General features: G+C 39.9%; 1 protein-coding gene across 6 annotated transcripts in view; it reads right to left on the bottom strand.

Moving 5' to 3' along the window:
* The window catches only part of PHEX (phosphate regulating endopeptidase homolog X-linked), a 259,988-nt gene that overhangs the window by 23,289 nt on the left and 218,330 nt on the right, over positions 1-18,369 (bottom strand). For all 6 annotated transcript variants that reach the window (XM_037821360.1, XM_037821359.1, XM_037821363.1 and 3 more), the window contains one exon: positions 7,432-7,486. In XM_037821360.1, coding sequence (XP_037677288.1) covers positions 7,432-7,486 — 55 coding nt within the window. The remainder of the gene's footprint in view (positions 1-7,431; positions 7,487-18,369) is intronic.

Genomic DNA, 18,369 nt, shown 5'->3' with positions numbered 1-18,369 from the left:
AAAATTGCATTAAAAAAAAGATCTAAACATACCCTTCTAATTGAAATGGACAAATATAAATTCTAACATTATCACTATGACCATCTATGGACCTTAGTCTCCTACCCCTGTGAAATTAGGGATGTGAAAGAGATGATTTCTAAAGTCTCTTCCAGCTCTAAGATTTCTATGATTCTATACCTGCTTGAGCTGTATATTATATTTATAAACACTCAAAGCAATGGCAGGGTTTGAAAAGATCTTGTCAGTAAACATACCATTTATTTTTTATCTGGGAACTTGTTGAAAAGTCATTCTAGCCTTAGAAGTTAAATTGTTTTCCAAATGTGGTCATAAAAAAGGACTAGAGCAGAGATTAAAAGGGATCACTCTGTTTTCAAAGGTAGTCATGTTCCTCTGCTTCTGTGACAGAGAAGCTCACAAGTGAGTAGCGAAGATCGTGAAGCCTTAACCCTATTTGGAAAAGGCATTACATTATTTCTGTTCACCTCTGAAGAAGGATGTGGTAAATTATCTACAAAGGTGGCCGCCAACAATTCCACCTACCCCTGAATACACGTGCCACTTCTCCCATCAAGAGGCAATCCATTTTCCTTCCCTTGAATCTGTACTGGCCTTGGGACCTGCTGCAACCAACAGAATGAAGAGGAAGTGACAGGGTGTGACTTCTGGACCTAGACTTTAAGGAGGCCTGGTAGCTTCCATTTTCCATCCTCTTGGAAGTCAGCCACAATGTCAAGAAGTTCGACTACCCAACCGAAGAGAGAGAGAGGCCAAGTAAAGATTGAGCAAGAGACCCCCAAAGCTGAGAGACTCTGAAGGAAGAGAGAAAAGTCTAGTCAGGCCCCAGCCATTCGAGTCAACCCAAATGAGACACCAGACATGCAAGTGAAGTCATCTTAGATCCTCCAGTCCTAGTCAAGCTGCTACCTGCCAACACCACATGGAGCACAGAGTAGCTGTCTCGGCTCAATCCTGCACAAATTGTAGACTCATCAGCCAATAAATGGTTGTTTCAGGATGCTTTGATATGTAACAATAGATAACTGACAAAAAGCATATTAATGATATTTGAAGAAATCAGTAAGTAGGTTTCCATATGCATGTATGTCTGTGATTTTCTATCTCAACTGTAAGTTCCATGAAAGCCAAACCATCATCTACCTACTTGTTCACTGCTAAATTCTCTGTACCTAATAACCAGGAAGAATGTGACAAAGATTTAATTAATTGATTAATTAATTTTACCATATCATGCAAGTGACTGATCTACATGTAACTTATTTTAGTCATTTAAATTGTGGCTAAGGATTATAGTGGACCATGTAACTCTTTATTATGAGGAGTCTTCATGAGATTTGCAGTTAAGCTAAAAATATTTCACAGTTGGTTCCTGATATGCAACATCAAAGTCACCCAGCAAATAGATAGGACCTATAACTGGAAGGAATGGAAATTTTTGAAGCAACATGTTATTACAGGACATAATGATCCTTAACATGCTGTTTGTCTCAACTATACCCAAGGAAGTGCTGTAAGATTTAATTTTTCCCCTTGGTGGCAATTCTTTTCTTTGTTATTTCTTTCCTGCAAGGTAATTTGGATTTAAAAAAAATGCTTCCTACTGTTTTTCCATCATTGCAAACCTTCATTAAAGAAATAAGAGTAAAATTATGCATTTCAATCATAGAACTATCATAGCAGAATGCGACAAACTTGTAATTTTACGTAGCGCTAATTTTTGCAACAGTAGTCATCGCTGCACAGCCTGTAACATCTAGTATTTCCTGGTCTCTCAGCCCTGAGAATCTGAGTCATCTACAACCCTTGGTCAATGCTGTTGACTAGATGAATTTAAGGGATGAACAATGAAAGCTTATAGAAACTTCTCTGTAAGAAATGTCCCTGAAGAGGGACTGCTCCAACAAGCTGTCCATCTGCAAGGGTAATAGAGATTTCAGAAAATGATTGAATCGTTGTAAGTTTCAATTCTCAGTTACATAATCACAATCCCTTAGATGAGAGACAAAGAAAAAGTAATTTTATATGACTAAGCCTTACAATGATGTTTCACATCCTCCATTTTATCAACAGACATTATTAAAATAGCATGTCATAAAAATATAAACTTGTATGCCTTCTGAAATACAACCACAGGCCATATACAAGGAGGCTTTCTGCAGAGAAAAAGCTAGCCTCCCAAAATAAATTGGGGAAGAGGACAGTTTTACCACCTACTCTGTTACTCTTTTGTTCTTACTACCCAATGAGTTTAACAAATGTGCAGGATTTGCTGTCAACTAAACAACTGTACTGCTATCTGGACTAACCATGATCTCAAGCTCTTATCAAGAAAGGGCAACCCTATTCCTGAGTCAAAAATTCATAGAAGTCTCAGGGTTGGAAGTAGCTTTAAGGTCATCTACTTCAACTGCCTTCCAGAGGCATGAGTTCCCTCTACAAACAAACAAACAAAACCTTTCAAATGGGTTTCAAATGTCCAAGACTTCTGCTTGGACATTGCAAATGACCAGGAGGTTACCCTCTTCTGAGGTAGCCCATTCCCTCTTCAGATGGTTGGAAATAATATAGCTCTCCCTAATGATGATCTGAAATCTCCTTCCTGTATCTTTCATATATTGGTCTAGTGTAGTCTCTAACTGAACACCCTCTGATCTCCCTAAATACAGTAAATCATGCTCCCACCTAACTTGCCTTCAAAAATATGAAGATAGCTGCAAGGTTCCCCCTCAAAGTGTTCTCTTCTCAAGTTCTTTCAATTGTTCTTCAGTCAAGAATTCTAGACAAACATTTCCCAAAACATATTCCACATCAATAGACATGGAGGTGGGAAAGGGGAGTTTGGGAACCTTTGGGTTAAATATATTTAAATAGGTTTCCTTCTTGCAGCTCTTCTTGGGAATTTCTATGCTGATGAGTACTGTGAGTCTCTAAAACAGAGGGAAGGGGAGGATGACTACCTCTATTACTACTTCATAGAATACGCGTTGGGAAATGTTGTCCTAGGCCATTCCCCATCCAGATTCTCTCATGTGGCAACAACCCAGCTTGCTGATGTTCCCATAATTAGACCCAATACTCAGGTGAGGGTGAGCTGACAAGTGTGAGCAGAAAGGATACCCACTCCCTTGTCCTGAAGGTTATCCATCTATTATTGAAGAACAAGTTTCTGTGGAGTTTATGAGGAGCCACCTTGCTGGACTGTGACTCCCACGTCTCCAGTATCTCCAAATTCCCAATGCCTAGTCCCCCAGAAGATGCTAAATAGCTATTCATTGAGTGAATGCCTCAACAGAGAATGGATGGCTTCAGTGAGGACACAGAACTCTTTAGGGGAAAAAATTACATATCTCACACTCAGGTATCCAACATGGCTAGCATAAAGTAGAACTAAGGTACACTAACATTAATTCCTAAGTTTCTATGACTTTTCTGAATTTTATGTCAGAAAATCATGCTCATAGGACCCAATAAATAAATTCAACGAATCAATAACTTTAAAGCCTAACTAGGCTACAGTTATCCCTTCCACATCATGACTTTCCCTATCATGGTTTTGATATATCATGGGTTGGCATAAGAAATTAAATGGGAATTTGGGGGGAGTTTTGCAGAAGCTGCAGATGACATGCTAAGGCCAGCAGATGACACATAAAGGCAAGAAATGTGCAGGATTGTTACAAAAAAGGCATTCTGATGTAGGGGACCTAGCGATAGAGAGCAATTAGTGAAGGGGGAACGATAACACAATAAGAACAGATAAGCTATCGTGGGTAAATTTAACATTCTGGGAATGCCCAGGAATGACTGTGGTTTGTTAATTTCTGGTGGGTATGGTAGGAACAAGTTCACAGAAATGTTGCTATATTAGGTTACTTTCTTAGCATAGAGTAGGAACATGTTGGAAGTAAAGTAGTTATCTTAGGTTAGTTGTCTTCTTCTTATTCCCTTGTTTTGGTTTGTTTGAAATGTGCTTTTAGTGTATGTTTTTTTTTATTTTTTTAATATAGTTAATAGTTAATTTTTTTAAAAATGAAAAAAATATGCAGAGCCCCCCTGAGGAGCTGGGGAAGAATGCAGGGGTGTTGGGCTTCCCCACCTCGATGGCTGCTGATGTGCTCACAGACATTGGGGACTGGTAGTTTGATATGTTGAGCCCTCTACCATGGGACTTGCCTTTGGGAAGACTGATGCTGCAAAGGAGAGGCTAGGCTTGCTTATAATTGTGACTAAGTGTCTCCTCCCGAATGCCTCTTTGTTGCTCAGATGTGGCCCTCTCTCTCTGGCTAAGCCAACTTGGCAGGTGAAATCACTGCCCTCCCCCCTACGTGGGATCGGACACCCAGGGGAGTGAATCTCCCTGGCAATGTGGAATACGACTCCCGGGGAGGAATCTAGACCCGGCATCATGGGATGGAGAACATCTTCTTGACCAAAAGGGGGATGTAAAAGGAAATGAAATAAGCTTCAGTGGCAGAGAGATTACAAAAGGAGCCAAGAGGTCACTCTGGTGGGCACTCTTATGCACAATATAGACAACCCTTTTTAGGTTCTAATGACTTGGAATAGCTAACAGCAAGTACCTGAAACTATCAAACTACAATCCAGAACCCCTGAATCTTGAAGATGATTGTATAAAAATGTAGCTTATGAGGGGTGACAATGTGATTGGGAAGCCATGTGGACCACACTCCCCTTTGTCCAGTGTATGGATGGATGAGCAGAAAAATGGGGGCAAAAAAAAAAAAGGAGGCACCCAGTGTTCTTTTTCACTTTAATTTTTATTTTTATTACTTTTGTGTGTGTGGTAATGAAAATGTTCAGGGATTGATTTTGGTGATGAATGCACAACTATGTGGTGGTGCTGTGAACAATTGATTGTACGCTTTGTTTGACTGCATGGTATGTGAATATATCTCAATAAAATTGAATTAAAAAAAAGAGGCATTCTGGTAGACTTTGGCATCATATGAGAAAAGGCTAAGTTCTTATATGATTCCCTAAAGGAAAATGAAGGTGAAGGGTCTACCCCTATGGATTTTCAGGCCAGCAAAAGGCTGGTTTGAAAATTAAAAAAGAAAGTGGGGGGGGAGGGGGGGGTTAGCCTACACTAGGCAGCACCTGCCAATCAAGAGGCAGCTAGGGAGTTTCCTAAAACCCTGAAAAAAAATTTTACATGGATTTTCCAGATCGTGAGGGCTAATTCCTGTGATGTGGAAGGGATAACTGTATTTCCAAGTCTCCAGCTACATAACCATGATAGTGGAAGTTGTGTTAAATTGTCAACAATAAGCAGAATCAAAAAATTCCAGAACTTTAAGAGTCTGGAGGGAGTTTGGAGACCCTTTATCCTAAACCTTTAATTTTACAGAAATATATATATTTCTAGTATTAAAATTATGGAAAATTGATTCTAAATATCTGAACACTAAAGAAAACTCTGCATCTGAAGTGTGGGGTGGCAGTAATGGATTTGCTAAATACAAACCTAGAATTTTTATTAGTCTAATGCTGGTGCTTCCCTGCAGTGGGCTTTATGGAAGCCTGCCCTCCCTCAGCACTCACTATTTCTGAGCACACCAGCTGGACAGCTTCCAACTGCCAGCCTCTGAGGCTAGCTGCCAGAGGGCTTTCTCTGGCCACAGAGCCCTCTTAGCCAAGGCTGGGAGTTAATGTTCCTGGTATCAGCCCTCAATTAATGATGGAAGGTGAGTTGGAGGATAAATATCTCAGCTCCTTTGCCCCTCGGGTGGGATCACTCTGACGCATATTCTACAGTTCCCCAGCAGGCTTGGGCCCCAGTTGCCCTCAGTGACAACTGGCACTGTAACATACGTGGTAGGCAGAATCATGGCCTCCCAAAGATGTCCATGTCCTAGTAATCCTTGGAACCTGTAAATATGTTAATTTCTTGGCAAAGGGGAATTAAGGTTGCAGATGGAATTAAGGTTGCTAATCAAATGACTTTAAAATAGGCAGATTATCCTGGATTATCTGGGTGGACCCACTGTAATCACGAGGGTCCTTAAAAGTTGAACAAAGAGGCAGAAAAGGCAAGTCAGAGGGAGATGTGGTAATGGAAGAATGGTCAGAGCAATGACATCTTGCTGATTTTGCAGAGGAAGGAAGGGGGCCATGAGTCAAAGAAAGCAGGTGGCCTCTAGAAACTGGAAAAGACAAGGAAACAAATGATCCCCCTAGAGCCTCCAGAAGACACACAGGCCTGCCACCACCTGGATTTTAGCCCACTGAGACCCGTGTCAGACTTCTGACCTATAGAACTGTATGCTAATAAATCTGTGTTGTTTTAAGCCTCTAAGTTTGTGGTAATTTGTTACAGCAGCCATAGAAGACTCATAACAATGCACTTTACTGGCTTCCATTCCTCCCTATGTCACTTCCCACTCTCCTGCTAGTGTTTCCTGGTGTCACTTCCCCAAAGAATTACTTGCACTTGAATCCTTGTCACAGGATCTGCTTCTGGGGAAGACTAAATCAAGACATTACCACTGAATTTCTCTTATTTATATATGTATGTGATCCCATATCTTTTCTAACTACATTACCATATATAAATTGTCATTCATCCAAACGAAAGAGAAGAGACTAAACATTTAAAATCAAGACTAATCTTCCGTGTATTAAAGCACCAGAGCAAGCAAAGGCATATAATAAAAATAGTGATATTATTGACAGTGAATATTACCAGAATCCCCATTGTATATGGAAATTACAAATTGTACAATTCTCCAATTTGTTAGGATTAATGGCACTTAAACTGGTATCCCTAATTCTAGACACTGTCACCTTTGACCTATTCTATAGCTACCAAAGTTACATTTCTAAAGATGTTTGATTATCCTACTTACCTGCTCAAAAACTTCAATATTTTCTGTTGCCTGTTAGTGTCCAAGCTCCTTCCTTACCAGATTCAGAACTCTCCAATATCAAACCGCAACATTCTTTTCCACTACTCCCTTTCATTTATCACTTGGGTCAGCCAAAGCAGGCTCTTTGCCATTCTATGAGCACTTTTGCTTCTTCTTATCACATGGTTTCTTTCATCTGAAATGGTTTTAGCCCCATCACCATCAATTCAAATCCCCCAAATCCTTCAGGATCCAAACATCTGTAGTGTGAGTCAATGGGTGAGTGAATAAATGCATAAAAATGAAAGCTACCTATGTATAATTTGGCTTCCCTGTCCAGTCATACACCCTGGTAACAAGGATCAGAAAAAAAAATACCTAAAATGGTCAGAGTGAGGTCAACCCATGCCAGGTTCCATAGTCTCTTTCTTCTGAAGAGCCACTGGTTTTGTTTTTTGACTTTACATTCTGTCCTCTGCCAAACCAGCATGTTCCTCCATCTTTACTTGTCAATAACTGGTTTCTTTACTAATTTACTCACCGAGGATATTCTGTTCCCCAAAAGAAAGGCTTCTGGAGCTCTCCTGCTGGAAATCCTGAGAGAAAGACAAAAAAAAATTAAGAGAGATGTAGAGAATGATTCAATGATGAGTATCTGGTTCCAGCTAGTAACCTTAAGGTCTCAAAAGCCCATTTGCAAGGCACTCCTGTGAAGCTGGGAGCCCTCTATGAGATCCAGCTGCCTCTCTGTGGAAACAAATTCAACTGAAGTTGAAATAAGCACATTAAACCAGTTTCAAGGAAACCATTTTGCATGGATACACCATTGGCAGTGTCAGCCTGCTGTGAAGTGGGCCCCTTCATACTCAGCATGTGCTTGAGGCTTCAGGCTGTCCAGCAGCTTCTCCTGACGCAGAAAGTGCCCTGTGTGCAGAAGGGCCCCGCATTTGGTTTCATGTGCTGCTATTGCTGCCTTGAAATTCTTAGTAATTTTATCTTTGGACTTCTGTTTTGTAAGTGAAGTCCAAGGTGACAATGGAGCATGCATGTGAGCGGAGGAGATGCATGCAATATATATATCTGCCATTCCTATATGCCCTGTGAGCACAGAACTCCAGTGGACCCACCGTGTGTGCAAGTTCAGCAAGGTTCAAAGCAAGTTACTTCTCCAACTGAGTAAGGTGGGGGCCAGGGGACTCAGACAGCCCTAAGAGGCCATGCTTTCCATTTGAACCAGTATTTGCTTTGATTACCAAAAGAAGGCCATGGCGTTCTAAGAAATACGAACAACCAAGGAACCCTATCCTATTCTTTCTTACTTGCATTACTTCCCTGTATTATCCAACCACTTACCCTGCAAATGATGACATAAGAGGAAAGAGAAAGACAGGGCAACCTAGTTTCTTTTCCTTTCAGTCCTTCCTCACTCGTAAGGCAAAGACAGAGAGAATTGGTAGAATGTACATGTATTAAGAAGTGAAAATAAAAAGGCTGAGTTAGTTTCATGCAGCATTTCCACTGTTCTTGTAAGAACAAAATACATATGCATGTATGAGTTATGAAATACAAATTATGTAATTTTGGTGAGGCGCTTAAAAGCCTTCACAGCTGGGAATGCAAAAGACAGTAAAAATAAACAAAGTAAAGTAAATAAATACATAAATAGCACTCTGCAATGTCCTTGCCTCCTCCAGAGCAACTGCTCTAGGCCCCACGAGACGGAAAGTTCTTTTATAGTTAAAATGTTTTTTCCTCCCTCTCCATACTTTCATGCTACCTCCCCTCCATGACAGGACACTATGAGGAGGAAAAGAGAGCAGGGAAGCAAGTCTTTAATTGAGAAGTGAAATGTCCATTCTCTCTCCATATATAACCATTTTAAAATATTTTATCAATAATCATATCATAGTTTGAGATTTCAAAGTGCAAAACCTTAATTGTAAAAGAGAGGCGGACCCAGCTCTCTCCTCCTGCTGCTTCCATATAAAGGAAAATGCATCTAATAGAACATAGAAGGGGCAACATCATATTCATCTTCATAATTCCTACACACCCTTAAATATCTTCCACATCCTTACATCAATAGTCTATCCTCTTTTTTTGGTTATCACTTTTAGTAAGTCAGCCTGGCTTGAATATATATGCAAACATATATTACATATATATGCAAATGACAGCGTTTATATGAAAAGCCAGTTCCACACAATATCTCATCAAAAAGCAATGATATTTGCTAATAAGAACAATGATCATAAACCCACGCAATTTAATTAAACTATTATGGCGTCCCTGCCTAGCAATGTGCCCAGCTGGAAGCATTTATGTCCACTGCCAACTTCTTCACAGGAAAACATTTGACACCTGCCTGCATCTCTAAGTCTGCTGCTGCTACTGTTTGAGGCCCCAAACTCACACGCCTAAGCCATCACAGTACCCTGATCAGCTGTATCTGCTCAGCTTGTCAGGGCCACAGAACCTAATACTGATAAACAAAATAATCTGATGCCCTTAGGCATGTTGGGCTGAAGCGAATGGATTAACGGTTTCAGCTGCATTTTTGGAGATGTCAACTAGCTAGAGTGATAGATTGAATCCCAACAGGGTCAACTCAATATCTTATCTCATAAAGTAGACAAATTGTATTTAGCCAAGTTAGAAGTAAAAAAAAAAAATAAATAAATGGAAAGGAATTTTTTTCTTTCCCTTTTTAATAGGCTTTTCTTCTGTGTTCTCACATATCCATTTTATTCCTTTTTTTTCCCCACTTTGGGCCCACCACCTGTTTCACACATTTAAAACTCCTTTTTCCATTGGTATATTTATGGGAGGCATTCCCACGGGGGGGGGGGGGTGGTGGTGGTGGTGGTGGTGGTGGTGGGTGGGTGGGTGGGTGGGTGGGTGTGGGTGTGTGTGTGTGTGTGTGTGTGTGTGTGTGTGTGTGTGTGTGTGTGTGTGTGTGTAGAGAGAGAGAGAGAGAGGAAGGGGGGGGACAGAGGGGGAAGACATAATTTTTTTAACTAACTGATTGGCAAGATAAAATACATTTGATAACAGGTAATATTGGCCAGGGTGTAGGAAGCCTGTTGGTGAGAGTATAAATTGTTGCAAGCATTTTGAAGAGCAATTTACTCATCCTGTAATGTTTTAAAAGCTATTTTTTAAAAAATGAGTAACTATGTGCTGATATGGAAAAGGCTCTAAGAGAAATTAAGTGAAAACTATTAAATGAACAAAACAGCATTTAGTTCAGTGTATGGAGTCTCCTTTTGTGTTATATATGTGTGAACGTATGTATGCATAGGTATGTACAGACAGTGCTATTACACATATTGAAAAGACAAATTGGTCCCAACGTGACTAACTTATTAGGGGAATAATTGGGCATAACTCCAATTTTGCATTTGCTTATGCGCAATTTTGTCCATGAATTTCTAGGCAAAAGCAGACAACTGCATCCAGCTGAACTGAGCTGCACAGGAATATACAAAATGCACATGCACACACCCCTCAAAATCAACCAGCTACTTCAGTTCACTGTGTGTGCGAGGAGCCACGTCCATCCGCATCTGGGGACTTTCCTTCCAATTTCAGATGACCTTCCTTCCACCACTTCACAGTAACTCACAAGCTGCAACCTCTCCAATGCCATTTCCTCAAGTAAGGTGGAAAGTGCCGTATTTATTGTAACATTTATGGATTTCTTACCCATTTAACATGTGTAAAACTGAAACCCACTGTAGCTATTGTCAAGATTATGGCTTTATGACTATAAAACTCAAATAGCTCAGCCTGGGATAATCACCCACTAAATGTGCTAAGTTCTTTGGCAAGTGTATCCTAAACAAAAGTACTCTGTGTTGTTTATGGCCAGCATTTTGCAAAGAAGCCAACTAAGTTAGTCAATATTCACTGATAAGAGAGTTATAGTAAGAAACTCCAGTAAAAACAAAAGGTTGACCCATTAGAAAACCCAAAGCAGGCCCTAGTGGTTTTCCTAGGTGCATTTTCTAATTGTAGTTTCCCTCTGGCTGTCTTCCTCTCCTTGACTTGACAGGCAGAGACTAAGCAGCTCAATTGCCACGGGCAACTTCTGGCTAGAAGTTTTGGCTAAACATGGACTCTTTATGGCCCTGAGTGATAATTACATTTATAAATCTAGAACTTAGTTCTCTCTCTTCACCAAACTTCATTGACTTTTTTTTGTATTTCATACCAATTACAAATCCTAAGTAAAAGAATTCCTTACCTGGAAGCCAATCAACACCCTTGGTACCTGAGGAACCATCTGACCGAAAGAATCCATTTGGCAGACATATTGCAAAAGTTATTCCTGCACTGGATGGGGGGCAGACTAGATAAATTCTAGGGTCCCTTCAAATTCTAGAGTCAATGAATTTGGGGTTCTTGGAAGGCACAAATGTCCAATTTAAATGTTAGCTCTGGCAGGAAGGATAATATGTTCTGGGTTTTGCACAACACCAAAGGGCTTCCGTGAGAAAACATCTCGGACCAGTTGACGAACTGTCCTTTAAAGGTATAATGTTTATTCTTCTGGGTAAGAAAAGTGGGAAAAAATACAATCAATGCAAATTAGGGACTATAGCTAACATAAACATTGTACTATGCTTCCTTTAATGTAACAAAGGCAATATACCAAAGCTAAATGCCTATCAGAGGGGGACATAAGGTGGGGGGTATGGGACTCTTGGCATTGGTAATGTTGTCTCACTCTTTTATTCTACTTTAGTTTAATTCTATCTTTCCTTTTGTTGCTTTTTAGCTGTCATTTTTTTTTCTTTTTCTTTTTCTTTTGTCTCTCTACCTTCTTTGACTTTTCCTCCTTCTTTGTGGAAGAAATGGAGATGTCCTTAGAGAGTGGTGATGGTGGTGAATACATAAATACGTGACTGTACAGGGAACCATCGATTGTTTACTTAGGACATAATGTATGGTGGGTGAACAAAACTGTCTTAAAAAAACAGCTTGATGAAGAAACCTTGAGGTTACTATGTTGAGTAAAATAAGTCGGCATATAAGGACAAGACTAGAAAAGTGGAAGCAGAACCTCCTATGCCCGATTCATAAACTTCTCAAGAGAAACCCCCAAGGGTTAAGGTGCAGAAGGAAGTTTGTAGCCACCACCCACCCATCCATAAGCAGCAGTGGCAGAATTATTGTAAGCCTCCTACATCCGAAGGAGTTGGGAGAGGGGGGTGGGAATGAAAAAGATGTATTGATAGGTTTAGCCTATTTTCAACCCAGCACTCAAAGAGCTCCTATTAAACCATAAGGCAGATTAGATCACTCTTCCTCTCAAAACCTTCCAGTGGCACCCATCACACCCAGAGGAGAAACCAAGGTTCCTCAACTTTCTACCTTGACCTCCTAACACTGTTCCCACCATCACTGGGTCCAGCCACATTGACCTCCTAGATGTTCCTCAAATATATGATGCATGCTCCTGCCTCAGGACTTTTGCACTTACTATTCCACTACCGGGAACTAACTTTCCACAAATATCTGCATGGCTTGCTTCAGGTATTTACTCAGATGTACCTTGTCATTAAGTCCTTCCCTGGTGCTTTTTAAAGGTAGAAACGGTCTCCTATCCCTTTTCTTGATTTATACCTCACCGTAACACTTACCGGTATCTATGACACTCTACACTTTACTTATTTTTTACAAATCATTGTCTGTCTTGCCCCAACTATAATGCAACTCCATGACAATAGAGATTTTCATTTTATTCATTTTTACTATTCTTTCATTGCTACATCCTCAGAGCTAGAACAATACCTGGCACATGGTAGGCCCTCAATAAATATTTGTTGAGTGAATAGGTGTCATACCTTGTGAAACTCAAAGGGGTGATAGGGATTGAAACGTTAGCTACAATTATCATTACATCTTGTTAGCCAAAGTATAATACATTACGTGATACTATTAGTTATACTAATACAAATCAGTATTACAAAGTACAGTGTACTACTTCTTGAAGTTTCCATATTCAATACCAAATCTGGGCTGTGTTCCATTCTTCAGGTTCTGGTTTTTGTCTCCCTTCTAGAATAGGAGCCTTTGTTGGTTCCATTTTCTCGCTATCATGGCAAAACTACTGTAGTTTGAGTTTAGCACATTTTTTCATCAGTAAACTTTCAACCAGAATGCAGATATTAACAAGATGGAAAACCCTCAGCAATTTGATGAAAGTTCTATCACCCCTGTATCCTCCTAGCCCTCCACTACCCCCAAGGAATAAAAATAGGATATCCTCCCAATTTGTGGTTGTGGCACATCCTGGAAAGAGAAAATTAGACAAAATGCTGGTTTAGATCAGAGTCCTTTGGCCCTGAGAATATTTAACTGATACAATGTTTTTTACCTTCATTCCTTGTATGTTTTCACTCGACTGATGCATTAAGTTCCATCTCCATAAGCGTACAGTCTTTGAAAGTTACCATATTGCAAATATTTTGAAAGCACTGCCTTCCAAAGTTTTCTGTTGCGTGAAAGCTTTAATTTTTGATAACAGCACTTACTACTATTGATTCTGTTAAGACAACTACAACTTGGACTCACACTTCATTTCCTGTTGTCCACATTTGGTCAAATGTAACAAAATGAAAGACCTCCAACTTTCATTGCCAGTCTTCAAATCTCAGAGAGCTTGCTTTTTCCTTTTCTCTGTAGCAAACTTTTGTAAATTTACTAACACAATGCGAGGAGACTTGCACTTATCTGTATTTGGGAACAATTTCATTCTCAAATTCTGTATCTCTTTTGATTCCTTTGGAGAAATTAGCATTATGGAATTTGTTCGGTTCGGTTCTCTCCAGCCACCTCTGGATAGAAGTAGCAGAACCAAGGACAAATAACAAAGTAAGTCCAGTCCAAAAGAAGTTGACAGAAAGGGAAATTCTAAAGGAAAATCCAATGGGCTTGAGAATGTGTGGACCACAGTACACAGTCAACTGTTTATTGAATGAAATCTGTTTCCATATTTGCTACAGCTGTTTTCTCCAGAGATATACTAGGGTTTTCCATTGAGTGTTTATCTGTGTCTGTTTTCTTTCAGTATGGGTGTCTGTGATATTTTTGCTTAGGAGCTGACTATCTCAATACATCCTATTGCATTATTGGTTTTATGAAATAATAGGATATTAGGTCTTTTCCATGGATTTATTGATCTATTAATCTGCCTTTAATCTAGCACATCTTATGGCAGTTATTTCCAAAAGTCTTGGGTGTATGCTTACATTATTGAACTAATCCCATGCATTGACCACATTTCAGGGTTTATTGCTGATACATAATCTTAGCAACATTATTACACTTCTTGGTGAGATCCACTCGTAGTTACCTTCTGTTGTGTATTTGACTATTCTACTTGTCTCCTACTTCTATAGTTTCACTATATGACTATATTTTATTATCCCAATTTTGGAGATATTAGTATATTTAAACCCCATTATAAAAGCTATTGGGGCTAGATGGGCTTGGTTATGATGCTGCAAATTGTATACATAATCACTGACCACTGAGATTTTCCAAGCACCCATAATGTTCCAAGGCACGCAGGGAAGTATTAAATATACAAATGTCCTCCTCACAGAACCTACAATCTAAGGACAGAGAAAAAATATAACCGGATTTTTTAAAATCCTATTTTGCAAGTTTGAAAGAGGAAGATGAACTGACACCAAAGCTCTCAAAACTGTATTTTTAAATTGAAATATGTTTAAACTCAGAGAAAAGAAATTCTGGGTACATGGGGGTAAGTGTGTAGGGATGTTTTACAGTACACATGTCTACATTAATGGGTAAAAATGCAGTTTTTAAGACCAGTTGGGGATGTGAGGTAGGAATGGTTTAGGATACTGGTTCTCAAAGTGCAGTCCTGGGACCAGCAGCGTCACCACCACCTGGGTTCTCATGAGAAAGGCAAATTCTTGCCCCCTTCCCCGGGACCTATTGAGTCAGGCCCCCGGAAGGCAGGGTTCAGAGTTTTCAACAAGCCCTCCAGGTTTTTCTGGAGCACGCTAAAGTTGGAGATCCAATGCCTTAGGAAAGAAAAAGGATTCTCAAACCTAGCTACACATTAGAATCCCCTGGGGAGCTTTATTTAAAAAGTACTTATGCTGAGTTCCTGCCCCAGATCTATTATGTCGCAATCTCTGGGATGGAGCTCTGAGCATCAGTATTTTTAAAAAATCTCCCCCAAGTAATTCTAAGATACAAACAGGATTCAGAACCAAAGGTTTAGAAAAAATAAGGAATTGCTAATGTTTAACATACCTATAAATCAGCCCTCCTGTCTCATTCTCTTCTCTTCACTTCTCCTCAACCCCATGCGTGGAACACATTAGATATTTTTTTTTAATTTTTTGACTATATTTTCAAAATTGAAATTTTACATGGCCTGTAAATTGTGACTGTTTTTTTTTTAAACTGCAACTGCCCCAGAAAACCCAGGATAAACGCTCAATCTAAGAGACAATGAGCGTTACATCTTTAGTCAGGATTAGTTTCCATAATCAGATAAGCCCGATACCATTCTTCCAGAATCTAGGGGGCCAATCAGTTGGGACCTGGAAATTGCTGCAATGACAAAGCACTTTTGGTTATGTTTTTTGTTGTAATGGAATTTCATTGTCACCACTGTTAAGATTAATAGTGGCTTTTTTTTCTCTCAATTTGGCATCTTTCAGAGGTTTGGTGAATCCAACCCTCTCCTTTCCAGAAAGTATTGAGTTCTAACAGCTGTGACTCATGTCAAGGGATTCAGCAAGATGCCTTAGCCATCTTCTGGCTTCCTACAGGTAACCTCCTGCCTGCTCATCTATTAGCCTAGAACTGACAAGCAGAAAGCAGCTTCTAAAATCTGCTCTCCATCTTGAAACCCTCTCTTCTGGGTCTTCTATTCTTTTTCCATAATTACCTTTAGGCTGCAACAGAGAACTGTTCTCCTTTACTAGGTGGGTCAACCACAAGGGGGTTCGCAGGATATGGGATCGTCAATGCTAAAACCAGGACAGTCTCAGGCAAAGCATGATGAGTTGGTCACATTCCCTTTACCCAGCTAAGTTTGACCTTTTCTGTATTTGCTGCATTTTTGTAGCTCAGTGGTTCTCAAACTTTGGCATCTTGCAAAGGTTTTACAGTTAAAATCTTATTGAAGCACAGATTTCCTGGCTTTATCCCCAGAGTTTCTGATTCAACAGGTCTGGGGTGGGGCCAGATAATATCCATTTATCACAAGTTCCCAGGTTATGTTAATGATGTTGCTGGTACAAGGACCACACTTTGAGGCCCACTGCTATAGTTCAACATCTAGCAGAGAAAAAACTAATTTTCTCCTGCTGTGAAGCTCAGTATCTCATATTCCAATAGGTCCTTTCATACACACAATTGTTGTCTTAGGTATTCAAAACTGATACTAGCGGCAGTGATGTTCAGCCCAGGTCTGGGAACATAGTAGGTGCTCAATAAATGCTTGTGTGGGTTTATTGATCCATACCTGCATGAGAAATGGTGATCTCTAGAACAAAAATGTGATTCACATTTCCCTCACATTAAGTAGACAAAAAAACAGACTGTCGCTATTTATCTCCTCCAAGCAGTATTTGAAACCAAATGCCCAACAGCATCTTTAGGATATATAGCTCATTAAAAGTAAACCATCTCATCTACTGTTAGGGGAAATATAAATTGATGCCACTTTTCTCAAAGGAAATGGGGTAATATGTACAGTATTCAGAAGCCCTTAAATTGGGAATATCATTGGACTTAGCAATTCCTCCCAATAGCTTCTAGGCATTTACCCTAAAGAAAATAGTCTCAGATTTGCACAGACTCAGCCACAAAACTTATCACAGAGTTTGTCAAAGTAGTGAAACAATCTAAATGTCTATAAGTAGGAAATTAAAGAAATTAAGGTATTTTAATTTAGTGGAATACTATGCATAATGCCTTGGGAGACTATATAATAAATAGAAAAATGTTCATGTTACAATGCTCAGTGGAACAAAGCAGTATTATAGGGTGAGTCCATACTTAATTTAAATTTTAAAATACGTATAGATGAACTGAAGTTTGAGGGATACACAAATTAATTAACCAATAACCAAGACCATCTTTAAATGATATTGCTTTTTTAAACTTATCTAAAATTTCCTAGATTTTCTACAATAAATATGAATGACTTTCTAAATAACAGCAAAAGACAATTGATTTTTTAAGGTGAGGACAAGTGAGATTGTGGCCATCAAGATCAATTAGGGAGATTGCTCCCTGACTTCCTGTTTTCTGTTGCCAAGGCTATTTCCCAGGTTCCCCATGCTCACCTCATTCTGGCTCACCTCCAGGTAGTTCCCAGTGATCATCCAACCTTGACTTGCCCCACTCACAGCTCATCTCTTTAATCAGAGTGACTGTGATCATCATTCCGTGCTGTCTGCTAGCAGTCCCACAGCAAACCAACCCAGGCATCTATGTGAGAAAACAGCATTTGTCCTGCACCCCACCCCCAGTGTGTTTTCAGAAATTCCCTGCAGGTGGAGAGCTGTGTCCCTGTAAGCACTGGACCTGGGACTTACCAATGAGAAGAATGCCCTGTGGGCACAGACCACGCCTCCACCACGCCCAGAGTAGTGGGAATCCCATGAGATCCCATGAGATTGCATCTTCGTCTTCCCCTGGCACTTTCCAGAATACAGACCTTAGCTGCCTCTTTAGTCAGGACCTCAGAGACTGAGGGGCTGTCTTAGTACCTCCAGATTCCTCAACTAGACTAGGACAAGAGTATCTTAAAATAGTTGTCTTAGGTGTCTCCTGACCTTGCTAAAGTCATCATCTGTCAAATTTTTCAATGTATTCTAGGTTTGCTCATCACTTCACTTCAGCTTACTTAATACAACTTTTTAAATTTCACAGTCATTTGTCTTAGGAAAACATTTTTTGGAGGGTACATCTCAATGTTCTTTTTAGGGTAGTTTAAGGCATATCTCAAATAACGCCCTCCCCCCATACCACCCTAATCCAGAGACCCAAGGAAATCACGGGCATACCCAAAGGGCATGCACACAGCAGCACTCTTGGAGGCAGTGAAAATGGACTGCTTGATGCCAAAGGCCTTTTGGACATGCAATCAGCAGGACCTCTGACACTCACCTCCCAGCTGTCCCCATATCCTGTATCTTGTTGCCATATCAAAACAGAAACAATCCCCCCACTAGTGAAAGAGCATCACAGGTGAGAGTATGCTAAAAGAACAATTACTCTAACATATTTATAGCATGCTTTTAACCTTTTAGGGTGTAGTCACATGCATCATCTCATGTAATTCTCACATTTCGTATCCAGTGTACAGCAGCGTGTAGCATGCAATCAGATAACCTGGGTTATACTCCCAGCTCAGCAATTTACTAGCCATATGGCCTTTGGAACATTACTTAGCCTCTCTGAGCTTCAGTTTCTTCTG

The sequence above is a fragment of the Choloepus didactylus genome, chromosome X, assembly GCF_015220235.1.
Source record: "Choloepus didactylus isolate mChoDid1 chromosome X, mChoDid1.pri, whole genome shotgun sequence".
Classification (NCBI taxonomy): Eukaryota; Metazoa; Chordata; class Mammalia; order Pilosa; family Megalonychidae; genus Choloepus; species Choloepus didactylus.
This window is presented reverse-complemented; position numbering and strand designations above follow the sequence as displayed.